Here is a 22,136-nt window from a genome sequence, read left to right as displayed (position 1 = left end):
TAATTGGTAAATAGCCTCGTCATGTGAGCATTGTGCATAGCCTAGTCGATGTCATTTTCTGCAAAAGCTCATGGGTAGCTGAGCTTAGCATAAAATGATCGATCAAATCGGCGATCTATGAACAATGAGAGTCTATGACTAGGAAGACAGAATCGAAATTCGATATCATGATTAATATGGTTTCATCGCATCTCAAAGATGCCATAGAAGTCTTGTAATTGGTGATGTTGAGTAGACGTTCGTCACTTGTTCGAAAGTAGCGCACGCAGGAGTCATGATTCAGCAACGCAATTTAAAACAGTCCGAACCGCACGAAACCAACGGAATCCTATTCAGTTAGAATTTCTATTAATTTTATTTTATTTTATTTTTTTTTTTCTTCCACGCAATGTTTTTAGTTGAGAATTGCTACGGCGTAAAAAAAATATATATATATATAGAGTGCCAATGATCCGAACAGGTATAACCTGATATATCCGTCTATTTTGCCTTCAGTCTTATCCGCATTAATTTAATCCGAGATATACATTTGACTATTTGACGGAGATTTTTTTCTAATATGGCAAAGAGTCAGAATTCAACTAGATCCATGTCGACAAGAATAATTGATCCGTATTTCACTCGACATGAGTCTAAGAGAAGAATTGTGAAAAGCGTTACACTTCAAATTATCGCCCAGAAGGTGTACCCTGTTATGTTGTAACATCGAGGTCACGATATTTGAAATGACGTATGGACGTCATTAGTATGAAAGTTTTCAACTAGGAATTCTATGACGTGGAATTGGCACGAACATTTATACCAGCAATAGCCCAAAGTTAACTTTAACATGAACATATTCCATAATTTTCTATGAGGTATAAAGAGTCTAACAGTAGTAAAAATCGCATAGCGATAGGAATTCCGAATTTATTATCCGAATTTCCTAGCTCAGGTCTAGGGGATTATAATGTGACGACATTACTTCGTCGCATTCTAAGATTCTCTTTTCTCTTCCCCTTCGATTGAATGTAATTAATTTATCGTACGGGATTAGCGATCGTAAATTAGGAGAAATAGCACTGCACTAGTGGCAGTTCGTTAGTAAATAAGTTTAGTCCTAAGTGAACGTTTATAACGATTTCAAGGAGTTTTAGTGCGTGAAGAGAACGCTTTCTCCTTAAGAAAAAATGAAAGAAAATACGAATACAAATATAAAAGAAAGAAAATAAAATAAATAAATTTTAGCGACCATACGTAAGACCATAGATCGTAAGAGGAATATTGTAACAAAAATTTAGTTTAAATATTGGCGCGTGAGGTGTTTAATTAATTGGGACACACCGATTGTTGATTTCATGACCGACGTTTCATAATTGTTAACGTTAAGGGATCAATAATCGCAGTTCCGGTTTTTGGAGACGAATGGGCTCGAACGTATGATCGTCCTAATCGGTTTCAAAATCAGTCTTAAGCTATCCGTTCGAAAGGACAGACGTGTTGCTTTACAATTAATTCTAGTTAGACTAAGCGATATTGCATAACGAAAGTAAATCGTCGGCCATCGGCTTTTTAACGTATAGAAAGTGCAAAAGAAAAAGTGTCTTTGTAATCCAGTAGTGATCGATACTCTTCAAGACTAATTATTTCGGACAATTCTAATGTACGGACGAATTTATTTTTGATGAAGAAGTGTGATGAAAAAGGACTGTGACGCCATCATTTTTTTTTATTTCGTTCTTTGGCGAAAGTGATTAAATCCGAGAGCATTTCCATATGAAAGTGTTTTCCCTGAATTCAATTCCCATAAAGACAACTGTGAGTTCCTGATTAATTTGAGTTAACCGCATGGACCCGATTATCTGCCTGCCCCTGCCCACACGTGGTTGCCCGTTGGCTACATCAATTCCACATCTCAAAGGTACCCAACGTTATCTATTATTTATTTAATGCGCATTAAATCTTTGAAGTGAAAAGTGAAACATTCGGCCGCAATAGTTTTAAGAATGCAAATTTAGGTTAAGGTTGCCAATTATAGTTTAAGGAATGCAAATTTAGATTAAGGTTGCCAAGTAGGTTAAGAGAGCTAGCTTTAGTTTCAAGTCGATTAATTAGTTCATTGAAATTTAGATAAAATAAAAAAAAGTTATTTCGGTCGCTAATACCTGGTTTGTGACATTCATTCGACCTTGTCCTTTCCCTATAACGACCCTTTTTGCCGAATGACCTTTTTTTCCCTAAGATCTATTAAGGATCGTTCTTGCGCCGCAAGAAGTTTCTTTTGATCGGCTGGAAAATTTCAAAGGCTAACGCCTCAGTTAAGGTGTTATATAGACAACTTTACATTATAAATAATAATTCAATTCAAATAAAAACGAAAAATTCAAAAAAAATCTCATTTGCGCGAATACGAAAATCACTCACAATAATTTATTATTTTGATCTACAATCAAATTATATTCGAATTGATTTTTAGTCCAGGAAATCAATTCAAACATATTCACCTCTGCTTTGAATTGAATTTGTTGAAAGAACTGCGCCGTGACTGTCTAAAATTTGTTTAAGAAAAGAGTCGCGCTAACGTAAATTTTTCTTTTAAATGTGAATTGGAGTAATAATCTTGTAGTTCCTGACGAATCGGTTGTGGGTGAGTTATATTAGATAAGATCGGATACGGATAGTTATTTTAGCCAAGTAGTAAATGCGGTTTAACTAGTTTTGATTTTATTCTCAAATCATATCGGAAAATTTACAGTGACAACAGGCAAAAATTAATTGATCCGACCCAATCGGCATTTATTGGGGCCAGTTATTTGGATTACGTTTTACCAATACCTTAAAATCGGTCACAAAGGCCTGAATTTTGTTTTTGAATTTCTCGATCGTTTCCTCTTCTTCTTCCTGTTTCTTTTCCTTTTGTTTCTTTTCCTTTTCGAATTTTCTCATCATCGCCACTAGCGGAAAATTTGGTTAGCTCGTCTCAGGCTCATTTTAAAGTATTCTCACCTGCGAAACAACGCAAGGTAATGGTACCCTTGAATTGAACCTTCTTTCCTCGGGCGTTGAATGCAAGGGTGTTAACAAAAAAATCTGGACTAAAAACTCTGGCGAGTAAACATTTTAAAAAATTGGTTTCGTCTGGTGACTTTATTGCAACTGCTGCTGTGGAAATCTTTATAAAGAAAAGATCAGGCTCATTTCTGGCTTCTAACCGAGATACTTCAAAACGAAAATTGTATTGAAATAGAGACGGATTTTTTTGAAAGTGGACCAGGCGTTTCATTTTAATATTCTTTTTTTGACTAGGGAACTTCCACCAAAAGTCGAAAAAGGGTGTTTTTTATACGTGATGTACTGCCGCTCCGCTTCAGGCTATGGACATGTGTGTGGGCTCATTGGATAGGTATTGTCATGGAGATACGGGGCAAGCACAGATATCTTACATGTCCTGTACCGTTGTTCGAAAATAACGAAAATATTGTGTCAGTCAAAGGATGTAAATTTTGATGAATTTCAAAAGGTGATATCTCGCACCTTGCGAATGTTTATGGTTAGATTTAAAAAATGAATAATATCTTGAATAGTGTCAGGCCCGTGAACACTATTCACAAAGTATCCTGAACCTGTCACTTCTATAGCAAGTGAGGTATCATTGTAAAGCTAGGTTAAGTTTCTATCAGGGCATCCACTAATCTAAAAATAAACATTCGCCAGGTGCTAGATATCACCTTTTGAAGTTCATCAAAATTTTCAACCTTTGACTGAAACAGTATTTTTGTCATTTTCGAAGAATGGTGCACAACATGTAAGATGTTTTTGCATGCCCCGTGTCTCCTGGACAATACCTATCCAATGAACCCCCACACATAGCCTGTAGCGGCAGTAAATCACGTACAAAAAACACCCTTTTTCGACTTTTGGTGGAAGTTCCCTAGCCAATAAAAGAATATTAAAAAGAAACCAAGGGCTATCTGGGCATGTAAACAAAGAGTCGCTAAAAAATAACTCCGACGGAGCCTGGTCCACTTTCAAAAAAATCCCTCAGTATATTTACCAGATCATCCTGCAGCGTTTCATCGAAAATGAGCTGCCTTTCTAAATTAAAGAAGTCGTCCTTTTCACGAACGACTTGAAGCCATGGCAGTAGGTCCAATAAAATATTGTTATCTACTTTAGCTGCAGCCTGGTTGACCTCAACCGCGTGACCTGTCTCCCTAACTTCATGCTCGGCAATAGTCATTGTCCCTATGTCTGAAACGCTTATCATAGCCTGGACCGCCGCATCTTTGACCCAAACGACATTTTGTGCATCAGCGAACACAGTTTCTGTTTCACTGTCAATCGAAACGTGCACCGCTTTGCTTGCTTCATTTTCCAAAGACACTTCCGCTTCCATGTCAGTCTCTGAAACCGTATTGTCGACCATAGTCTGTGTCTGTGTTCCAGTGTCAACCAAAACGTGCATCGTTTTCTTAACAAAGTTGTCCATTGACACTTGAACTCCCATGTCGGTCCCCGAAACTGCATCGTCGACCATAGTCTGAGTTCCAGTGTCAATCGAAACTTTGTTTACGAAATTGTCCATGCACACTTGCACTGCCGTGTCAGTAACAAAAAAATCTTCGGGCAAAAGCATCCTGCCATTCACCCCAGCTTTTAGACTAAAAAAACATTGTCATTTAGTCACCTATATGTTTCAGGGTTGAAGAAATTTCATATTACATGTTGACTTCATTCTTTAGCATCGTATTTTCTTCCTCAAGCCTTTCATTCTTTTTAATAATTTCCTCAATTGCCCTGTTTGACATGCGATCAATTTTCTTCGGACGAAGATAATGCTTTTTGGGGTTTGTATTGGAATTGGGATTTTCATTTGCATTTGGCTTCGGATTTGGATTTGCAACCGGTAGATTATTCGACTTTGAAAAAGTCATATTAGATACTGGTCGAATGTGGTTTGCCATGCTCTAAATAGAACAAAAAATCGTTTACACTGTGATAAAATGATACATTGGTATAGGTAAATAATTAGCCAATCATTGGAAAGGTCAGTTATCAGGGCTGGATAACCCATGGGCTAAGTGGGCTAAGCCCAGGGCGCTAGAGTAGTTAAGGGCGCTGAGAAGTGAGCAACAGAACGTTTTGACAAAAGATAATTTAAAAAAAATTTCGCTCTGTCCACTCGTGATCATTTACTTCCTAGTTAATGTCATCAGCCCAGGTCGCTGGAATTGTTAATCCGGCTTTGTCGGTTAATAAGTACATTTCGACCGTCGACCGAAGCACGTAAAAAGTTTAAACATACATTAGAAACGCTTTGCTCATTCGCTTTAAGCTTTTTGGCTTCAGGGCATATAAACAAAAACTCTAGTTTCGATGGTTCTTGCAAAGCTCGTTTCATTTTTGTAAATAAACACAAGAAATAAATGAAAAATGGATTATAAAACTTCACAAAAGTATATGACTGACGTGTGTAAATTCAGTAGAGCTAAGTTATCGCGATTATAATTTAAATTATTAACACTTAAAAAATCGAAAATTTCCAGTTAATTTCCAGCAAAAAAGACCGAAAATTGTCGTGGAAGTATGCAACTTACCGGGCGGTGAAATGAAAATTTTCTTTTTGAATGTTGAGGGATAATTGATATTTAGTTTTGGGATAGACGCAACTTAACGAATGAATCCACAATAGCTATGTTTAGGTTAGATTTGAAATACAGGCCTGCTAGCGAAAATGTTAACGGATATGCTATTGTTATATGGGCATTATTCAAATGACACGGTTCAAATAATGTCACTATTTCGTGACGTTTTTACGGATGATGATGAAGCCGATACAGTTCGGGACCCTCTCGTGCACCAATTTTTCGTTAAAAGTTCATTGAATGACCATCGAGAAAATTCACCAATGGTCTGAACGCACTACATGAACTGGCCCCGGGTGCAGTGACCTAACGTGTTTGACCTACTATCGGTTTTTCTTTGACGTGGAGAGCAAAATAATTTTGTCTAATTTTTATTACTTCTTTCCGAAATAATTGTTTGTGACAAAGATGAAAACGAAATGAAATGTTCTTACTGTACCATACGAAATAATAATAAAGTGCATGTTGCCAAGAACCCACGAACTGTTGCGAACAGTAACAAACTATAAAGAAAATTCCGTACTATTACCAACAGTATTGAACAGTTTGTTACTTTCCATGCAATATGGAATTGTTTGCTACTGTTCTAAACAGTATGAAACTGTTCAATACTGTTGGTAATAGTACTGTTCGAAAGAGTTTGGAATTGTTCTTTACGCTTAAGAACATTTACAAACAATTTAATACTGATCCGAATAGTAAGAAACAGTTCCATATTCGGAACAGTAACAAACACCTCTATACTGTTTGCAGTTAATTAATTACTAATTAAACAGTTCCCTATTATTAAACGTTGAAACGTTTAAATTTATATAATAATCTTGCACCTTTGTATCTGGAATGTAGCTCCTTAGAATTGTATAGAAACTGGAGCTAAGCGGATCATTGTTAAAGATTTTTTTAAATGAAAATTAATGAAATGAAATGAACTACTAAAACCACTTTAAGCCATCTTCACACACGCCCGGTCATTCCAGTATCTATGTGACAGACCCGCCAGGAACCCACAATCTTACAATATCTTTGTAGTCCTATTCTTAACATGTACCCAAATGAAACTTTACGAAAGCTATCAACCAGAGGCGATAGCGAATTATATTATTATATTACATGTTTAACCTGTCACATACGGCTATTCATCTGTATCGGCTTCATCATCATCCGTAATAACGTCACGAAATAGTGACATTATTTGACAAAAATAATGACAAGTTCTCTATGAATTAAAATGCATTTGAACAAAATTGAAGTACAAAAATATTTTGATCGATGGACGTAATAGACCCGATAATAATATTGGTCATTGGTCAATATTGCCATCTGTTACAGGTTAAGGTCAAGTTTCCTCGGACTTCCCACGAAACTTTGAAACAAAAATTCTAAGTACTGAAATATTATTGATAATTATTGATATTATTGAGCAAATTCGCCGCTGTATTAGGAAAACATATTTTTGTTTGCTGAACTCTTAATTATATGACATTTCGTGTTCCATTATAATCACTAATAATTTTATAATTTTATAATAAGTTAAAACCGTGGAACCCATTCGAGTGAAAGGTAATAGATGGACTTGGTTTGTTTGCTTCATTTTTAAATAGTTTCAAATAGTTTGCTACAATTTCAAATAGTTTGCTACAGTTTCAAATAGTTTCAAGTTGTTTGCTACAGTTTTAAATAGTTTGCTACAGTTTCAAATAGTTTCAAATTGTTTGCTACAGATTTAGATAGTTTTCAATTTTTTGCTAAAATTTTAAATAGTTTCAAATTGTTTGCTACAGTCTCAAATAGTTTCAAATTGTTTGCTACAGTTTTAAATAGTTTCAAATTGTTTGCTGCAGTTTTAAATAGTTTCAAATTGTTTGCTACAGTTTCAAATTGTTTGCTACAGTTTCAAATAGTTTCAACTTGTTTGCTACAGTTTCAAATTGTTTGCTACAGTTTCAAATAGTTTGCTAGAGTTTCAAATAGTTTCAAATTGTTTGCTACAGTTTTAGATAGTTTTCAATTTTTTGCTACAGTTTTAAATAGTTTCAAATTGTTTGCTACAGTTTTAAATAGTTTCAAATAGTTTGCTACAGTTTCAAATAGTTTTGAATTGTTTTCTACAGTTTTAAATAGTTTCAAATTGTTTGTTACAGTTTTAAATAGTTTCAAATAGTTTGCTACAGTTTCAAATAGTTTTTAATTGTTTTCTACAGTTTTAAATAGTTTAAATTGTTTGCTACAGTTTCAAATAGTTTGCTACAGTTTCAAATAGTTTCAAATTGTTTGCTACAGTTTCAAATAGTTTGCTACAGTTTCAAATAGTTTCAAATTGTTTGCTACAGTTTCAAATAGTTTGCTACAGTTTCAAATAGTTTCAAATTGTTTGCTACAGTCTTAGATAGTTTTCAATTTTTTGCTACAGTTTTAAATAGTTTCAAATAGTTTGCTACAGTTTCAAATAGTTTTGAATTGTTTCCTACAGTTTTAAATAATTTAAATTGTTTGCTACAGTTTCAAATAGTTTTCTACAGTTTCAAATAGTTTCAAATTGTTTGCTAAAGTCTTAGATAGTTTTCAATTTTTTGCTACAGTTTTAAATAGTTTCAAATAGTTTGCTACAGTTTCAAATAGTTTTGAATTGTTTCCTACAGTTTTAAATAGTTTAAATTGTTTGCTACAGTTTCAAATAGTTTTCTACAGTTTCAAATAGTTTCAAATTTTTTGCTACAGTTTCAAATAGTTTCAAATTGTTTGCTACAGTTTCAAATAGTTTTCTACAGTTTCAAATAGTTTCAAATTGTTTGCTACAGTCTTAGATAGTTTTTAATTTTTTGCTACAGTTTTAAATAGTTTGCTACAGTTTCAAATAGTTTTCTACAGTTTCAAATAGTTTCAAATTGTTTGCTACAGTTTCAAATAGTTTGCTACAGTTTCAAATAGTTTGCTACAGTTTCAAATAGTTTTCTACAGTTTCAAATAGTTTCAAATTGTTTGCTACAGTTTCAAATAGTTTGCTACAGTTTCAAATAGTTTCAAATTGTTTGCTACAGTTTCAAATAGTTTGCTACAGTTTCAAATAGTTTCAAATTGTTTGCTACAGTTTTAAATAGTTTTGAATTGTTTTCTACAGTTTTAAATAGTTTAAATTGTTTGCTACAGTTTCAAATAGTTTCAAATTGTTTGCTGCAGTTTTAGATAGTTTTCAATTTTTTGCTACAGTTTTAAATAGTTTCAAATTGTTTGTTACAGTTTTAAATAGTTTCAAATAGTTTGCTACAGTTTCAAATAGTTTTGAATTGTTTTCTACAGTTTTAAATAGTTTAAATTGTTTGCTACAGTTTCAAATAGTTTGCTACAGTTTCAAATTGTTTGCTACAGTTTCAAATTGTTTGCTAGAGTTTTAAATAGTTTGCTACAGTTTTAAATAGTTTCAATTTGTTTGCTACAGTCTCAAATAGTTTCAAATTGTTTGCTACAGTTTCAAATTGTTTGCTACAGTTTTAAATAGTTTCAATTTGTTTGCTACAGTCTCAAATAGTTTCAAATTGTTTGCTACAGTTTCAAATTGTTTGTTGGAGTTTTAAATAGTTTCAACTTATTTGCTACAGTTTTAAATAGTTTGCTACAGTTTCAAATTGTTTGCTACAGTTTCAAATTGTTTGCTAGAGTTTTAAATAGTTTGCTACAGTTTTAAATAGTTTTAATTTGCTTGCTACAGTCTCAAATAGTTTCAAATTGTTTGCTACAGTTTCAAATTGTTTGCTACAGTTTCAAATTGTTTGCTAGAGTTTTAAATAGTTTCAACTTGTTTGCTACAGTTTCAAATTGTTTGCTACAGTTTCAAATTGTTTGCTACAGTTTCAAATTGTTTGCAACAATTTCAAATTGTTTGCTAGAGTTTTAAATAGTTTCAAATTGTTTGCAACAGTTTCAAATTGTTTGCTACAGTTTCAAATTGTTTGCTACAGTTTCAAATTGTTTGCAACAGTTTCAAATTGTTTGCTACAGTTTCAAATTGTTTGCAACAGTTTCAAATTGTTTGCTAGAGTTTTAAATAGTTTCAACTTGTTTGCTACAGTTTCAAATTGTTTGCAACAATTTCAAATTGTTTGCTACAGTTTCAAATTGTTTGCTAGAGTTTTAAATAGTTTCAACTTGTTTGCTACAGTTTCAAATTGTTTGCTACAGTTTCAAATAGTTTGCTACAGTTTCAAATAGTTTTGAATTGTTTTCTACAGTTTTAAATAGTTTAAATTGTTTGCTACAGTTTCAAATTGTTTGCTACAGTTTCAAATTGTTTGCTAGAGTTTTAAATAGTTTCAACTTGTTTGCTACAGTTTCAAATTGTTTGCTACAGTTTCAAATAGTTTGCTACAGTTTCAAATAGTTTTGAATTGTTTTCTACAGTTTTAAATAGTTTAAATTGTTTGCTACAGTTTCAAATAGTTTGCTACAGTTTCAAATTGTTTGCTACAGTTTCAAATTGTTTGCTAGAGTTTTAAATAGTTTGCTACAGTTTTAAATAGTTTCAATTTGTTTGCTACAGTCTCAAATAGTTTCAAATTGTTTGCTACAGTTTCAAATTGTTTGTTGGAGTTTTAAATAGTTTCAACTTATTTGCTACAGTTTTAAATAGTTTGCTACAGTTTCAAATTGTTTGCTACAGTTTCAAATTGTTTGCTAGAGTTTTAAATAGTTTGCTACAGTTTTAAATAGTTTTAATTTGCTTGCTACAGTCTCAAATAGTTTCAAATTGTTTGCTACAGTTTCAAATTGTTTGCTACAGTTTCAAATTGTTTGCTAGAGTTTTAAATAGTTTCAACTTGTTTGCTACAGTTTCAAATTGTTTGCTACAGTTTCAAATTGTTTGCTACAGTTTCAAATTGTTTGCAACAATTTCAAATTGTTTGCTAGAGTTTTAAATAGTTTCAAATTGTTTGCAACAGTTTCAAATTGTTTGCTACAGTTTCAAATTGTTTGCTACAGTTTCAAATTGTTTGCAACAGTTTCAAATTGTTTGCTACAGTTTCAAATTGTTTGCAACAGTTTCAAATTGTTTGCTAGAGTTTTAAATAGTTTCAACTTGTTTGCTACAGTTTCAAATTGTTTGCAACAATTTCAAATTGTTTGCTATAGTTTCAAATTGTTTGCTACAGTTTCAAATTGTTTGCTACAGTTTCAAATTGTTTGCTACAGTTTCAAATTGTTTGCAACAGTTTCAAATTGTTTGCTACAGTTTCAAATTGTTTGCAACAGTTTCAAATTGTTTGCTACAGTTTCAAATTGTTTGCTACAGTTTCAAATTGTTTTCTACAGTTTCAAATTGTTTGCTACAGTTTTAAATTGTTTGCTACAGTTTCAAATTGTTTGCTACAGTTTCAAATTGTTTGCAACAGTTTCAAATTGTTTGCTTCAGTTTCAAATTGTTTGCTAGAGTTTTAAATAGTTTTAAATTGTTTGCAACAGTTTCAAATTGTTTGCTACAGTTTCAAATTGTTTGCAACAGTTTCAAATTGTTTGCAACAGTTTCAAATTGTTTGCAACAGTTTCAAATTGTTTGCTACAGTTTCAAATTGTTTGCAACAGTTTCAAATTGTTTGCTACAGTTTCAAATTGTTTGCTACAGTTTCAAATTGTTTGCAACAGTTTCAAATTGTTTGCTAGAGTTTTAAATTGTTTGCTAGAGTTTTAAATAGTTTCAACTTGTTTGCTACAGTTTTAAATAGTTTGCTACAGTTTCAAATTGTTTGCAACAGTTTCAAATTGTTTTCTACAGTTTCAAATTGTTTGCTACAGTTTTAAATAGTTTGCTACAGTTTCAAATTGTTTGCAACAGTTTCAAATTGTTTTCTACAGTTTCAAATTGTTTGCTACAGTTTTAAATTGTTTGCTACAGTTTCAAATTGTTTGCAACAGTTTCAAATTGCTTTCTACAGTTTCAAATTGTTTGCTACAGTTTTAAATAGTTTGCTACAGTTTTAAATAGTTTGCTACAGTTTCAAATTGTTTGCAACAGTTTCAAATTGTTTGCTAAAGTTTCAAATTGTTTGCAACAGTTTCAAATTGTTTGCTCCAGTTTCAAATTGTTTGCTAGAGTTTTAAATAGTTTCAAATTGTTTGCAACAGTTTCAAATTGTTTGCTACAGTTTTAAATTGTTTGCAACAGTTTCAAATTGTTTGCAACAGTTTCAAATTGTTTGCTACAGTTTCAAATTGTTTGCAACAGTTTCAAACTGTTTGCTACAGTTTCAAATTGTTTGCTACAACTTCAAATTGTTTGCAACAGTTTCAAATTGTTTGCTACAGTTTCAAATTGTTTGCTACAGTTTCAAATTGTTTGCAAAAGTTTCAAATTGTTTGCTACAGTTTCAAATTGTTTGCTAGAGTTTTAAATAGTTTCAACTTGTTTGCTACAGTTTCAAATTGTTTGCTACAGTTTCAAATTGTTTGCTAGAGTTTTAAATAGTTTCAACCTTGGTTTCAAATTGTTTGCTACATTTTCAAATAGTTTCAAATAGTTTGCTACAATTTCAAATAGTTTTAAATTGTTTGCTACAGTTTTAGATAGTTTTAAATATTTTGCTACAGTTTTAAATAGTTTCAAGTTGTTGGCTACAATTTCAAATAGTATTTAATTGTTTGCTACAGTTTCAAATAGTTTCGAGAATAGTTTTAATTTTTGCTCGTAGCATTCTGTGATCACTACCAGTCGTTACACGTTGTTTAGGACAGGGACGTTCTTAACGGTCGACTTGCAGTGCGTTATGTTTTAATCAATCCAAAGCACCTAGTAGGGTAATAGAGGTTTTACCACGTCAAGTAGAGTAGTAATTTGATACCAATAATACCATTAGCAGACTTAATGGTAATTTTGCAATGACATTATGAAAAAAAGGTATGGAAATATTCGCATATTTCGATTAAAGTACTACTCTATTTTTTTCTACTACCCTGCTAGGGGCTTTGATCAATCTCATTTTCCGTTACACCATCTGAACTGGCCCAAATCCATTTCCGTTGAGGATTTCCAGTAAAAAATGAATTCATTGCGAACAATTTGTGTTGTTGTAGGAAATTTAGTAAAGTATCTCCACGTTCATTTCTTCTGTCGTAGCTAAAACTGCCAATAAAGGCTTCGGAATCTTCTCCTCGTTTTCCCAGCTTCGCATTGAAATCACCGATTAAATACTGGTAGTGTGATGGGTTTTCGTCCAGAGCTTTTTCAAAATAAAATTGTTCTACTTCTTCATCGTCATGTGTGGATGTGGGTGCCTAGGCCTGAATTGCTTTCACAGTGTATCATTTGTTGATCTTCAGGCATACTCTATCAGATGTACTCTTCGTGTGAGTTATGCTATTTGACCATCGTTTATGTATGAATAATCCGACACCGTGCATCAGCATCTGACTGTCACTTCCTTGGTAGAAGAATGTATGTCCTGATTCCAGTTTAAGACATTCTTCTCCAGGTTTCCTCACTTCACTAACTCAGAAAGAAATATGCTGTATGTGGTATCGTTAGAAAGGTTGAGACTCAAGCTAACGGATACTATAAATTTTCTGTCGAAACTATGCGAAAAATCTAAGTTTTGTTAGTGGAACTGTTTCACGGGGGTCCAAAAATGCATGCACAAATGGATTATCTCAAAAACTCTCGCACAAGCGATTTTCATTTCTATCAAAAATGATCGGGGCCTAGCCCTCTACTACACTTTATAAACAGCAATAACATGTTGTGTACAACCACTTTCCACTAAAATTTATTTCAAGCTCACCGTGCTACCTTTCGAATAACAAATTAAGCTCATACCATAAGTTCTCTGAATAGACCTATCGGTTCTATAGTTTCAGGAATTTTGACAGATGTGATGCCTCTTTTGTATATGTTGTTTAGCTCTTGGTGTCGAATATGTCTACCAGCACTGTATATTAATTCCAGGGACTGTTTCTCTGAGATTTACTTTACTATTGGATAATGTGGTGAATGTAGTTCGATAATTTCGTATGTATTTCAAATTCTTTGAGTGCATATATAAACAACCATTGACTCGCTACTTGTAAAATTAAAAAAGCCACCGTCGGTTTTGATTTGTTGTAACAAAGTGTCAAGTTTCGAAGTTTATTATCTCGTAAATATACTCACACTGCATTCTTATGGAAGATATTAATTGTCTCTAATATACATTCAATCAGATAAATAAAACAATTTTCAGGTATAGTTTAAATTCTACACAGCCTGTGAAAACTGATTACTCGACCATTTTTCTGTATCAAAATTTACAGATCAATATGAATCTACCGTGTTTCGTTTGTCCAATTCAATTCGACGACATTAATAAGTTGTGCAAACACATACAAAACGTTCATAAAATCAGAGGTCCAAACAGTTACCAATGCAAATTATGCAATAAAATTTTGGACACATTGGACACATTTAAGCGCCATTTGGAGAGATGTTTGAAAAAGACACGAAATCATCAACAAACAAATCAAGTGCGTTTCAGTAGATAGTTGCTAATCGAACCGATCAAATTAATATTCCACAACTGCATGAGGTAGCGGTATCTACTATAACAATATCATTTTCCTTCAGAGTTAAGACCAACCCGTTGATACGTCGTTGCTTAGATTTTTATCTTCTAGAAAAGCCTTTGAGAGTAACAAAAGGCTAAAGTGATATAAATCCACGATAGTTATGATGCACAATTTTTTTATCAATTAATATGCGACTCTCCCTCATTACAATAAAATGGGAAATTGAGTTACTTTCTTATATTATCACAACGGTCTCTATATATTTGTGCTATTCAGACGAAAATTTTTGGAAACCATTCAAAAAGTGCGAACGCTAATAAAGACGGTTTGTAGACACTCCTTCACCCCTGCGCGCTAAAAAAAATTGAATGACTCCTTACTAAGGAGTCCTTAGATGTGTACAATATTACGCTACACATCGTGTACCTAAAAATCCATTTATCACCGAGTTACATACAACGTTTTTCTCAATAATGGCAACGAAAGTTTCACATTTCGTCACTAAGTTGAAAATTAGTATTAAACTTCTACCGGAAATACAGTTAAAAACGACAGATACAAGCTCACACATTAACACTATTGATAATTTACTTAAGGCGAGTGAGTACACAGTTCCTGAAAAATGGTTGAAAAATTACTGAAAAATTGCATACTGGTCCACTGGCTAAAAATGTGTGGAATTACAGTCCAATCTTACCAGTGTATACTTTAATGGAATACAAATACTGCGCTATTGGTAACTTCGGAGAAATATAATTACCAATGGCGCAGCATTTGTATTCTATTAAAGTATACACTGGTAAGATTGGACTGTAATTCCACACATTTTTTAAACATTTTTCAGCCAGTGTGCAATTTTTCGTATGCAATTTTTCAGTAATTTTTCAACCATTTTTCAGGAACTGTGTACTCATCTTTACAAATTCGTTATTTAAAGTGATTCTTTGTTCTCAGGAAACGAACAATGATACAAATAAATCAACAAATGAATCAATAAATTCTGGTGTAAATCTTGGCCAGTTCCAAGAATCGATTCAAGAATCTGCACTGCAATTTGCCCTCAAACTAAGCAGTAAAATGGCTATTCCCCGGAATTTTGTTTTTGAAATAATCGAGGATATCAAAGACCACATTCTTTCGGATATTAATAAAGGAATTGAAAATGTGTTCGGGCCACTGCTTTCGAAAATCGACGAAAAAAATGTAGCTGAAACGTTCGGACAAATATGCAGCAGTGCTTTTTGTAATGTCGAAACCGAACACAAATTGGACTCGAATCTGGAAAAAGCAGATTTGATATCTCCACTAAGAAAATTTCCTATTGGCGCCATGTTTAAACAAAGTGAAGTTTCTGAAGAAAGGTAGTTGCAACATTAGTTGTCGTACTTTACATTTTACAAGGCAGGAGAGATATAATGGACTTAATATTATTTTTCGCTTCTAGTGATGTCGAAGAAGACAATCAGCAAAGTTCTGATCAAGCTACATTTGGTGCTTCTCAAGAGAGGTATTTATTAGTAGATTTTACCCTTTATTCAACCTTTGCGCCTTTTAATTTTCGCTAAAAATTCTTTAATTGGCGCCGTTTCAATAAGATCTTATCGCCAGCTGTCTATGCGACATGCCCATGGGTATGCGCATCATAGGCTTCAAATTTCAAAAACATGGGCAGCTCATGGGCATTTTGATGAAACGTGGGCGCCCTTTAAATATAATAAATTTTCGTGAAACTTACAAACGATTTTTGTAAGCAATGTTTGTGGGCTGGGCATTGATTATGGGCATTTATTTCTTGGGCAGTGGACAGGGCATCTATTCTAGCTTGACTGGGCACCAAAATTTGGTGTGCCCACTCATCTTTAATCGTTCTAATCTGCCTTGGAAAAACCCACGAAGTGGTCAATAATAAAATTAAATTCAAACAAATTATAAAATTACTTCGAATGAATTTGCTAGGAAAATGATTGAGAAATTTTAATGCTTGACATTTAAGAAAAACATGAGTGTTTACTAAATTGAAGATAGGTTTTTTGACGAATAATGTAAGTACGTTTGCCCAAATGTCGAAACATGAGCTACCGATATTGAAAATACGAAATGGGCGAAATTTCTTTTATCACTTAGAGCGTGACAAATCAAGTAAAAGAGAGAATTGGGAACAGATTTCGAATAGATCGATGTAAAGAAAGGATTCACTTAGTTCCGATGTTTTATTTTATTTTGTATAGGGTATTTCTCCCGGTTACGAGCACCCCCCCCCCCTGTTACGAGCCCCTAACGGAAATAATTATTGATATCGAATGAAAGGAATCATAATTATGATGCTAATCCTAATTCATTCAATTAATTGAACATTAAACATTTATTTGGCTCGAGTACAAAGCTTTAAAACAGTTTTTATTAATTACAGCAACCGATCATCCAAACACACTTTACAAAGAAAATTTTTTTCAATCAAATGTCTAGATGTCAGAAATCGGTCTAGTTACGAGCACCCGGTTACGAGCCCTTTCTTGTTTACATGTTAATGTGAATTTTTCTTTCGCTTTTTTAGCTAAATTAATCGAAAATACGTTCATTATCATCGTAACTACTAAAAAACAATAAAAAATAATTACCAAAATTGTAACTGACCGACGAAAAATCAATAAATTCATCAAGGGGCTCGTAATGGGGGGGCTCGTAACTTTCACGGGGGCTCGTAAATGGAATTTTGACATGCCATCACTTTATTGAAAAATTTATTAAACGAAGTGAAAATAAACATAATTTTGTGAATTTCTACGTGTTCATTGAAGAACAACCTCTTAATATCATGTAAACTTCAGTTATTTCATGTTTTGGATGCAAAACCGCAATAGGAAATCTAAAAAAAAAATCCTTAATGGTGCTCGTAACCGGGAGAAATACCCTACTGTACGGCATTGTTTAAATTTCCATTAAACACAATGGGAAAGAATGAGACACACGCATATTGTTTTTAACGTACATCGGCAAACACGTATAAATGTTTACGAAAAAAGCTCTCTTTGCATCTGTCTATTATTAATCATTATAGAGTGCGAAGAAAAGCACATCAGAACGATGTGTAAACACATACTCAACAGACCTGTAAACAAGTCAAATGCTTGAGTAGTTTGATTCTTCTACAGACACGATGTGCAATGTCTGCATTTGTTCACTTTTATGCTGCAGGGACACAATAGAAAAAAATAGTTTTGCGTTAAATTTTGCAATTTTTTATATGGGATTATGCGGGGACGAAGTTGTTCGAAATGTTTTCGAAATTCGAGCTGGAACACTCAATAACCAAAACATTTCTGTCTTTTTCTAACATCTTTGAAATTCTATCTTTAAAGGTGCTTTCAGTCTCAAAAAAAAAATTCATCCGTTTAGAAGAAAAATTCATCCGTTTACAACAAATGTTCATCCGTTTACGTAAACTCCGCCTACATTCTATTGTTTGAGCACATCTGTCAAGTACACGGATGAACTAAACGGACGACTATGAATCGGGCTTAAATCGATTTATAAGGCGTTTAAATAAGTGCGTTTCGAACATGTTCGCACAAAAAAGTCGCTGTACGGATGCGTTGTTATTCTCAAACTATACTTAAGGTAATGTCATTCAGACGCGCGCGGCCTAGGACATTAGTTCAATACTAATGACACCTTTTTTATGGTTGAGAGCAGCACAATTACTTTTCCAACTCTATTATAACGAACTAACGATAGAGCGTAGATGTTATGGATTTTCCAATGAAATAGAGACAAACCGTCTGGGAATTTTTATAAACCCACGACGAACCTGACTCGAAATGAATTTTTAAAGCAGGTAAAAATAAATCGGGTAGTTTTAGAGACAATTTTGACGGTTCAATTAACGATGTTTCTAATATGTCTCGTTTAAATTTAAATTTTAACGATTAACAGTTAACAGCCAAAAATTATATGTAAAAAGTTTCAGCTGTACTAACATCAACCTGATATTGAAATATGAAAATTTTATAGCTCAACTGGAAGTGATATGGAAGCAGAGCGAATAATCGACGATGTAGATATGTCTGAATACGATTCTGACTCACGATTCGATAGTTTCGATGAAAGGTATGTTCTTCAGTAGTAATCAATATCTCGACAATAAATAATCTGGCCGTTTTTATATGATTTCGAGAACTGCTGGTTCGGAATTGCGCTTAGTGGGCAAAACTGCTGTTGAAACAAAGAATTTTTAAGAGTTGAAACATCATTCTTTAGATGAAAATCATCTATTTATCAATTTAAGCACTAAAGTTGTTCTAATTCTCGCATAAAAATTCGTTTTACCGGTTTACTCAAAAATTGCATTTTTTTTTCAATTTGCTGAAGTTTTCTTCCTTATAACCAATGATAATCGTTAACTGCGTGATGTAACATGTGGAGTGATAAAATATATGGCTCAAACCACGAACTTTATCAAAATAACAACTTCCATGGGTGGAATTTGTGTCTTACACAGATACAAATGTAGGATTATTTTATGAAAATATGATATGTCCTGTTTCAAAAAAAAACTTAGTAGATTTCAACTTTTTGCATGATGCTAAGTCAACTTTTCCACTAAATAGCTTCAATCTTTAAGCCAACAACTTCTAATAACGTGCTTGTTTTTCTTTGTATGTCTTTACAAATTTTAACATTTGAAAAATTGTAATTTATGTCATGAGGACAAATTATTAATGGTTTCTGATATGATGTTAACGTTTCAGACAATTTTCACAGTAAATATTATTATAATAATAAAATTTCTAAAAGATTTACTATTTTGCCATTTATTTGATGACAAAAAACGAAAAAATCTGTGCGAGTACAACGTGGTTTTGGCCATATGCGATTTTACAAAAGGTGTACAAAGTCATGAGGATTAAATTTTCAACTTTCGCAGTATTAGCCGCTACAAATACACATTTCACTTTTTTATGCACCGAATTTGAAGTTTTTATTTTTTATTCGTTTCATTATTTTGTTTGTTCCACTCGTGTTTGTTCCACTCGTCCCATTTGTATTTCTCCAAACAAAATATTTGAAACGCATAGGAAAGTAAAAACTTAAAATTCGGTACGATTATAAATGAGAAAAAGTATTTCCGAACCAGAATATTTCAATAATTGTACGTAAATTTTTAGTCGAAGTCCTAGTATATATTCATATATTGATCAAAAAACTGGTTCACACCATATGTCGGAAATGTATACGGTTGATTTTAAATAATTTTATAATAGCAACAAAAAAATGTCAAATTCATCCCAAGACAACCGCGGATAGTTTGCTACCTCTTATATTTTTCCGAGGGGTAGCGACTTCAGGTTACTTCCAAATAGAGCACAGAGCTTCCAGAGGTTTCAGCGGCCGGCGAGTATGTTCGAGGAAGGTACTAGCCGGCTAGAATTTACAAATTTAAAACTCGATGAAAATTGATGTTTCTAGGCTATTTCCTCGTAGTATCGTTTTAGCACGAACAAAATCAATCATATGACGTTGTTTTACACAACTTCAAAAGTTAGTGGAAGAAATCAAAAACAAAATTTACAAAGTCTTAATCTGAACTTAACTCTAAATGATCTTCTGAAACCATCGTCCTCCGATTTTAAACTCTGTTATAACGGTTGATAGAGAGAGAGCACGGTGAGCTTGAAAATGTCCATACCTGATATGTCTGGCACATGAAATTTTTTAACTGATATTAGTAGAGGGCAGCTCCGTGATTCAGAATCACATAATATTAAAATCAAGTGTACGGCAAAATTTTCAGATAGACGAATTTTTCTTTGTTTGGGACCTAGGTCAATTTGTTTTCGCTCTAAATTTGTATTGCTGAGTTAGCCTAGAGTCTCACCTTTCCAACGATACCAAACATGCTGTTTTTCAACATGGACAAATAACTTTCATACGGACTTAAGGGCTACCTAAAATATAAAATAAGGGCTAGCTTAAGTCGGTAATATAGTTATTTGTCCATGTTAAAACACAGCTTGTGTTTGGTATCGTTAGAAAGGTGAGACTCTAGACTAACTCAGAAATACAAATTTAGAGCGAAAAAAAATTGACCTAGGTCCCAAACAAAGAAAAATTCGTTTATCTCAAAATTTTGCCGTACACTTGATTTTAATATTATGTGATTCTGAATCACGGAGCTGCCCTCTACTAATATCAGTTAAAAAATTTCATGTGCCAGACATATCAGGTATGGACATTTTCAAGCTCACCGTGAGAGGTATCAGAGACGTCTTAAAATTACCATACTAAAATTGAGCAACCAGTTTTGATTCCACATGCATCACGAAAGCTAAAACATTTACGTATGTAATGTGTATGCATTATAAAGAGATATCGCACGTGGGATGAATAACGTCGATTGGATTGTATTCAAGTAAATATAAAGTAACTTGTTTATTTTTTTTCAATGTAACAGAAAGTTTTGAAATATGAAAGCATTCGGAATAAAAAACTTTATGTATGAATTTGAAAATAGTAATTTATGTAACCGAAAGATAAATGCTTTAAAATCATTTATCATCGAGTTGCATACAACGTTTTATTCAATAAATGCGACGAAAGTTTCTCATTTCGTCACTGAACTGAGTTGCGAAAAAAAAATTTGCTGGATTTTCTATTCTAAATTGCAAGTTTTGTATAAAGGCTTCGGAATTATATTACAGAATCTCGATAAATTAACGTTTGAAATTGTTCAAACACGCAGCAAACATAAATAAATCATGCTTGCTATCGAATCGACTATTTTGATCAACTGTACATTTTCGATATATGATGAATAGAACAACTGTTCTATAGCTTAAAAATGACTTTATTTGAAATGTATACACTAAACGGGCAATTAAGATCGTTGCTCCTAAATGATCACTTTAAAAAGTAGAAAAATCTATTAACAGGATGAAGGTGTCAACTGGAACTTTAATGCCGATTCAATTTCAATTAAGAAAGTTCTTTGAGATGAAAAACGTTTTCAAGACTATTATAGAAAACACAAATAATATAGCAAACGAGAATTGTCTTAACCACTTCATAAATGGAACACTCTGGAAATCCAAATTGTCCGCATTCACAGCAGTCCAAATTGTAATCCCTTATCATTTGTATGCAGACGAGACTCAAATCAACAACGCGCTAGATTGTTCTCCTGGTCTGGAAAATTGTGTCTATTATTCTTTTCCAACAATACCAGCGCAATTCACATCCCGTTTACAAAATATATTTGTTGCAATGTTGTCAAGTGCTGCCGACACTAAGAAATTTGGCCCAGATGCTTGTTTTGGTCAATTGGTTCAGGAGTTAAATAATTTGGCTCAGCAAGGCATCAAAATCAATGTGGAGGGGGAAGAGAAAACTATTTTTTTTGTGCTCGGGCTTTTTTTGGGTGACAACGCGGCATTGAATTCAGTTCTTGGTTTTAATCCATGTTCTTCGACAGTATTTTGTAAGCACTGTCGATTAACGAAAAATGAAACGCAAAAAGCAACAACGGAAGTTGTTTCCATGATTCGAAATGAGGAAAATTATGAGGAAGATTTATTAATGGACGATGAATTTGAGACTGGAGTCAAGTGGAATAGTATTTTCAATTCAATTTTCTTGTTTCATGTTACTCACAGTGCCGGTGTGGACATAATGCACGATATAAATGAAGGCATTCTAAGATATAACATGTCCTCAATAATACGTAGCTTTACCAGCAGAAAAATCTTCAAGTTGAAAACATTAAATGATCGAAAGAGAAATTTTGTTTATGGTCACCCTGATTCTGGAAACAGGTCAGAAGTCGATTTAAAACAAAAACATCTAAAGAAAGCCAAGCTCACAATGACTGCAAGTGAAATGATGACATTTTTTCAAATATTCCCGTTTTTGGTGGGAGACCTTATTGATCCAAACGATGAAACATGGCTTTTTTATTTGAAAACAGTTGAAGTAGTAGATCTTGTCTATCAAACA

General features: G+C 33.1%; 1 protein-coding gene and 1 long non-coding RNA gene across 2 annotated transcripts; one reads left to right on the top strand and one right to left on the bottom strand.

Annotated features, from left to right (window-relative positions):
• Window positions 1-2,646: 2,646 nt before the first annotated feature.
• On the bottom strand, window positions 2,647-4,976 carry LOC119078327. Its single transcript, XM_037185835.1, has 4 exons — window positions 4,702-4,976; window positions 4,034-4,640; window positions 2,986-3,151; window positions 2,647-2,933 (listed from the first exon to the last, which is right to left on the bottom strand). The coding sequence occupies exons 1-4, from the start codon at window positions 4,941-4,943 to the stop codon at window positions 2,776-2,778; spliced, it is 1,173 nt and encodes a 390-aa protein (XP_037041730.1). The 5' UTR covers window positions 4,944-4,976; the 3' UTR covers window positions 2,647-2,775.
• Window positions 4,977-5,954: 978 nt separating this feature from the next.
• On the top strand, window positions 5,955-20,396 carry LOC119078328. The gene is made up of 3 exons (XR_005087988.1): window positions 5,955-5,966; window positions 6,249-6,252; window positions 19,808-20,396. It is a non-coding gene; the product is annotated as an uncharacterized LOC119078328 (long non-coding RNA).
• The last annotated feature ends 1,740 nt before the right edge of the window (window positions 20,397-22,136 follow it).

The sequence above is a fragment of the Bradysia coprophila genome, unplaced genomic scaffold (assembly GCF_014529535.1).
Source record: "Bradysia coprophila strain Holo2 unplaced genomic scaffold, BU_Bcop_v1 contig_248, whole genome shotgun sequence".
NCBI lineage: Eukaryota > Metazoa > Arthropoda > Insecta > Diptera > Sciaridae > Bradysia > Bradysia coprophila.
The sequence above is the reverse complement of the archived record's forward strand: the minus strand, read 5'-3'. Positions and strand labels throughout refer to the sequence as shown.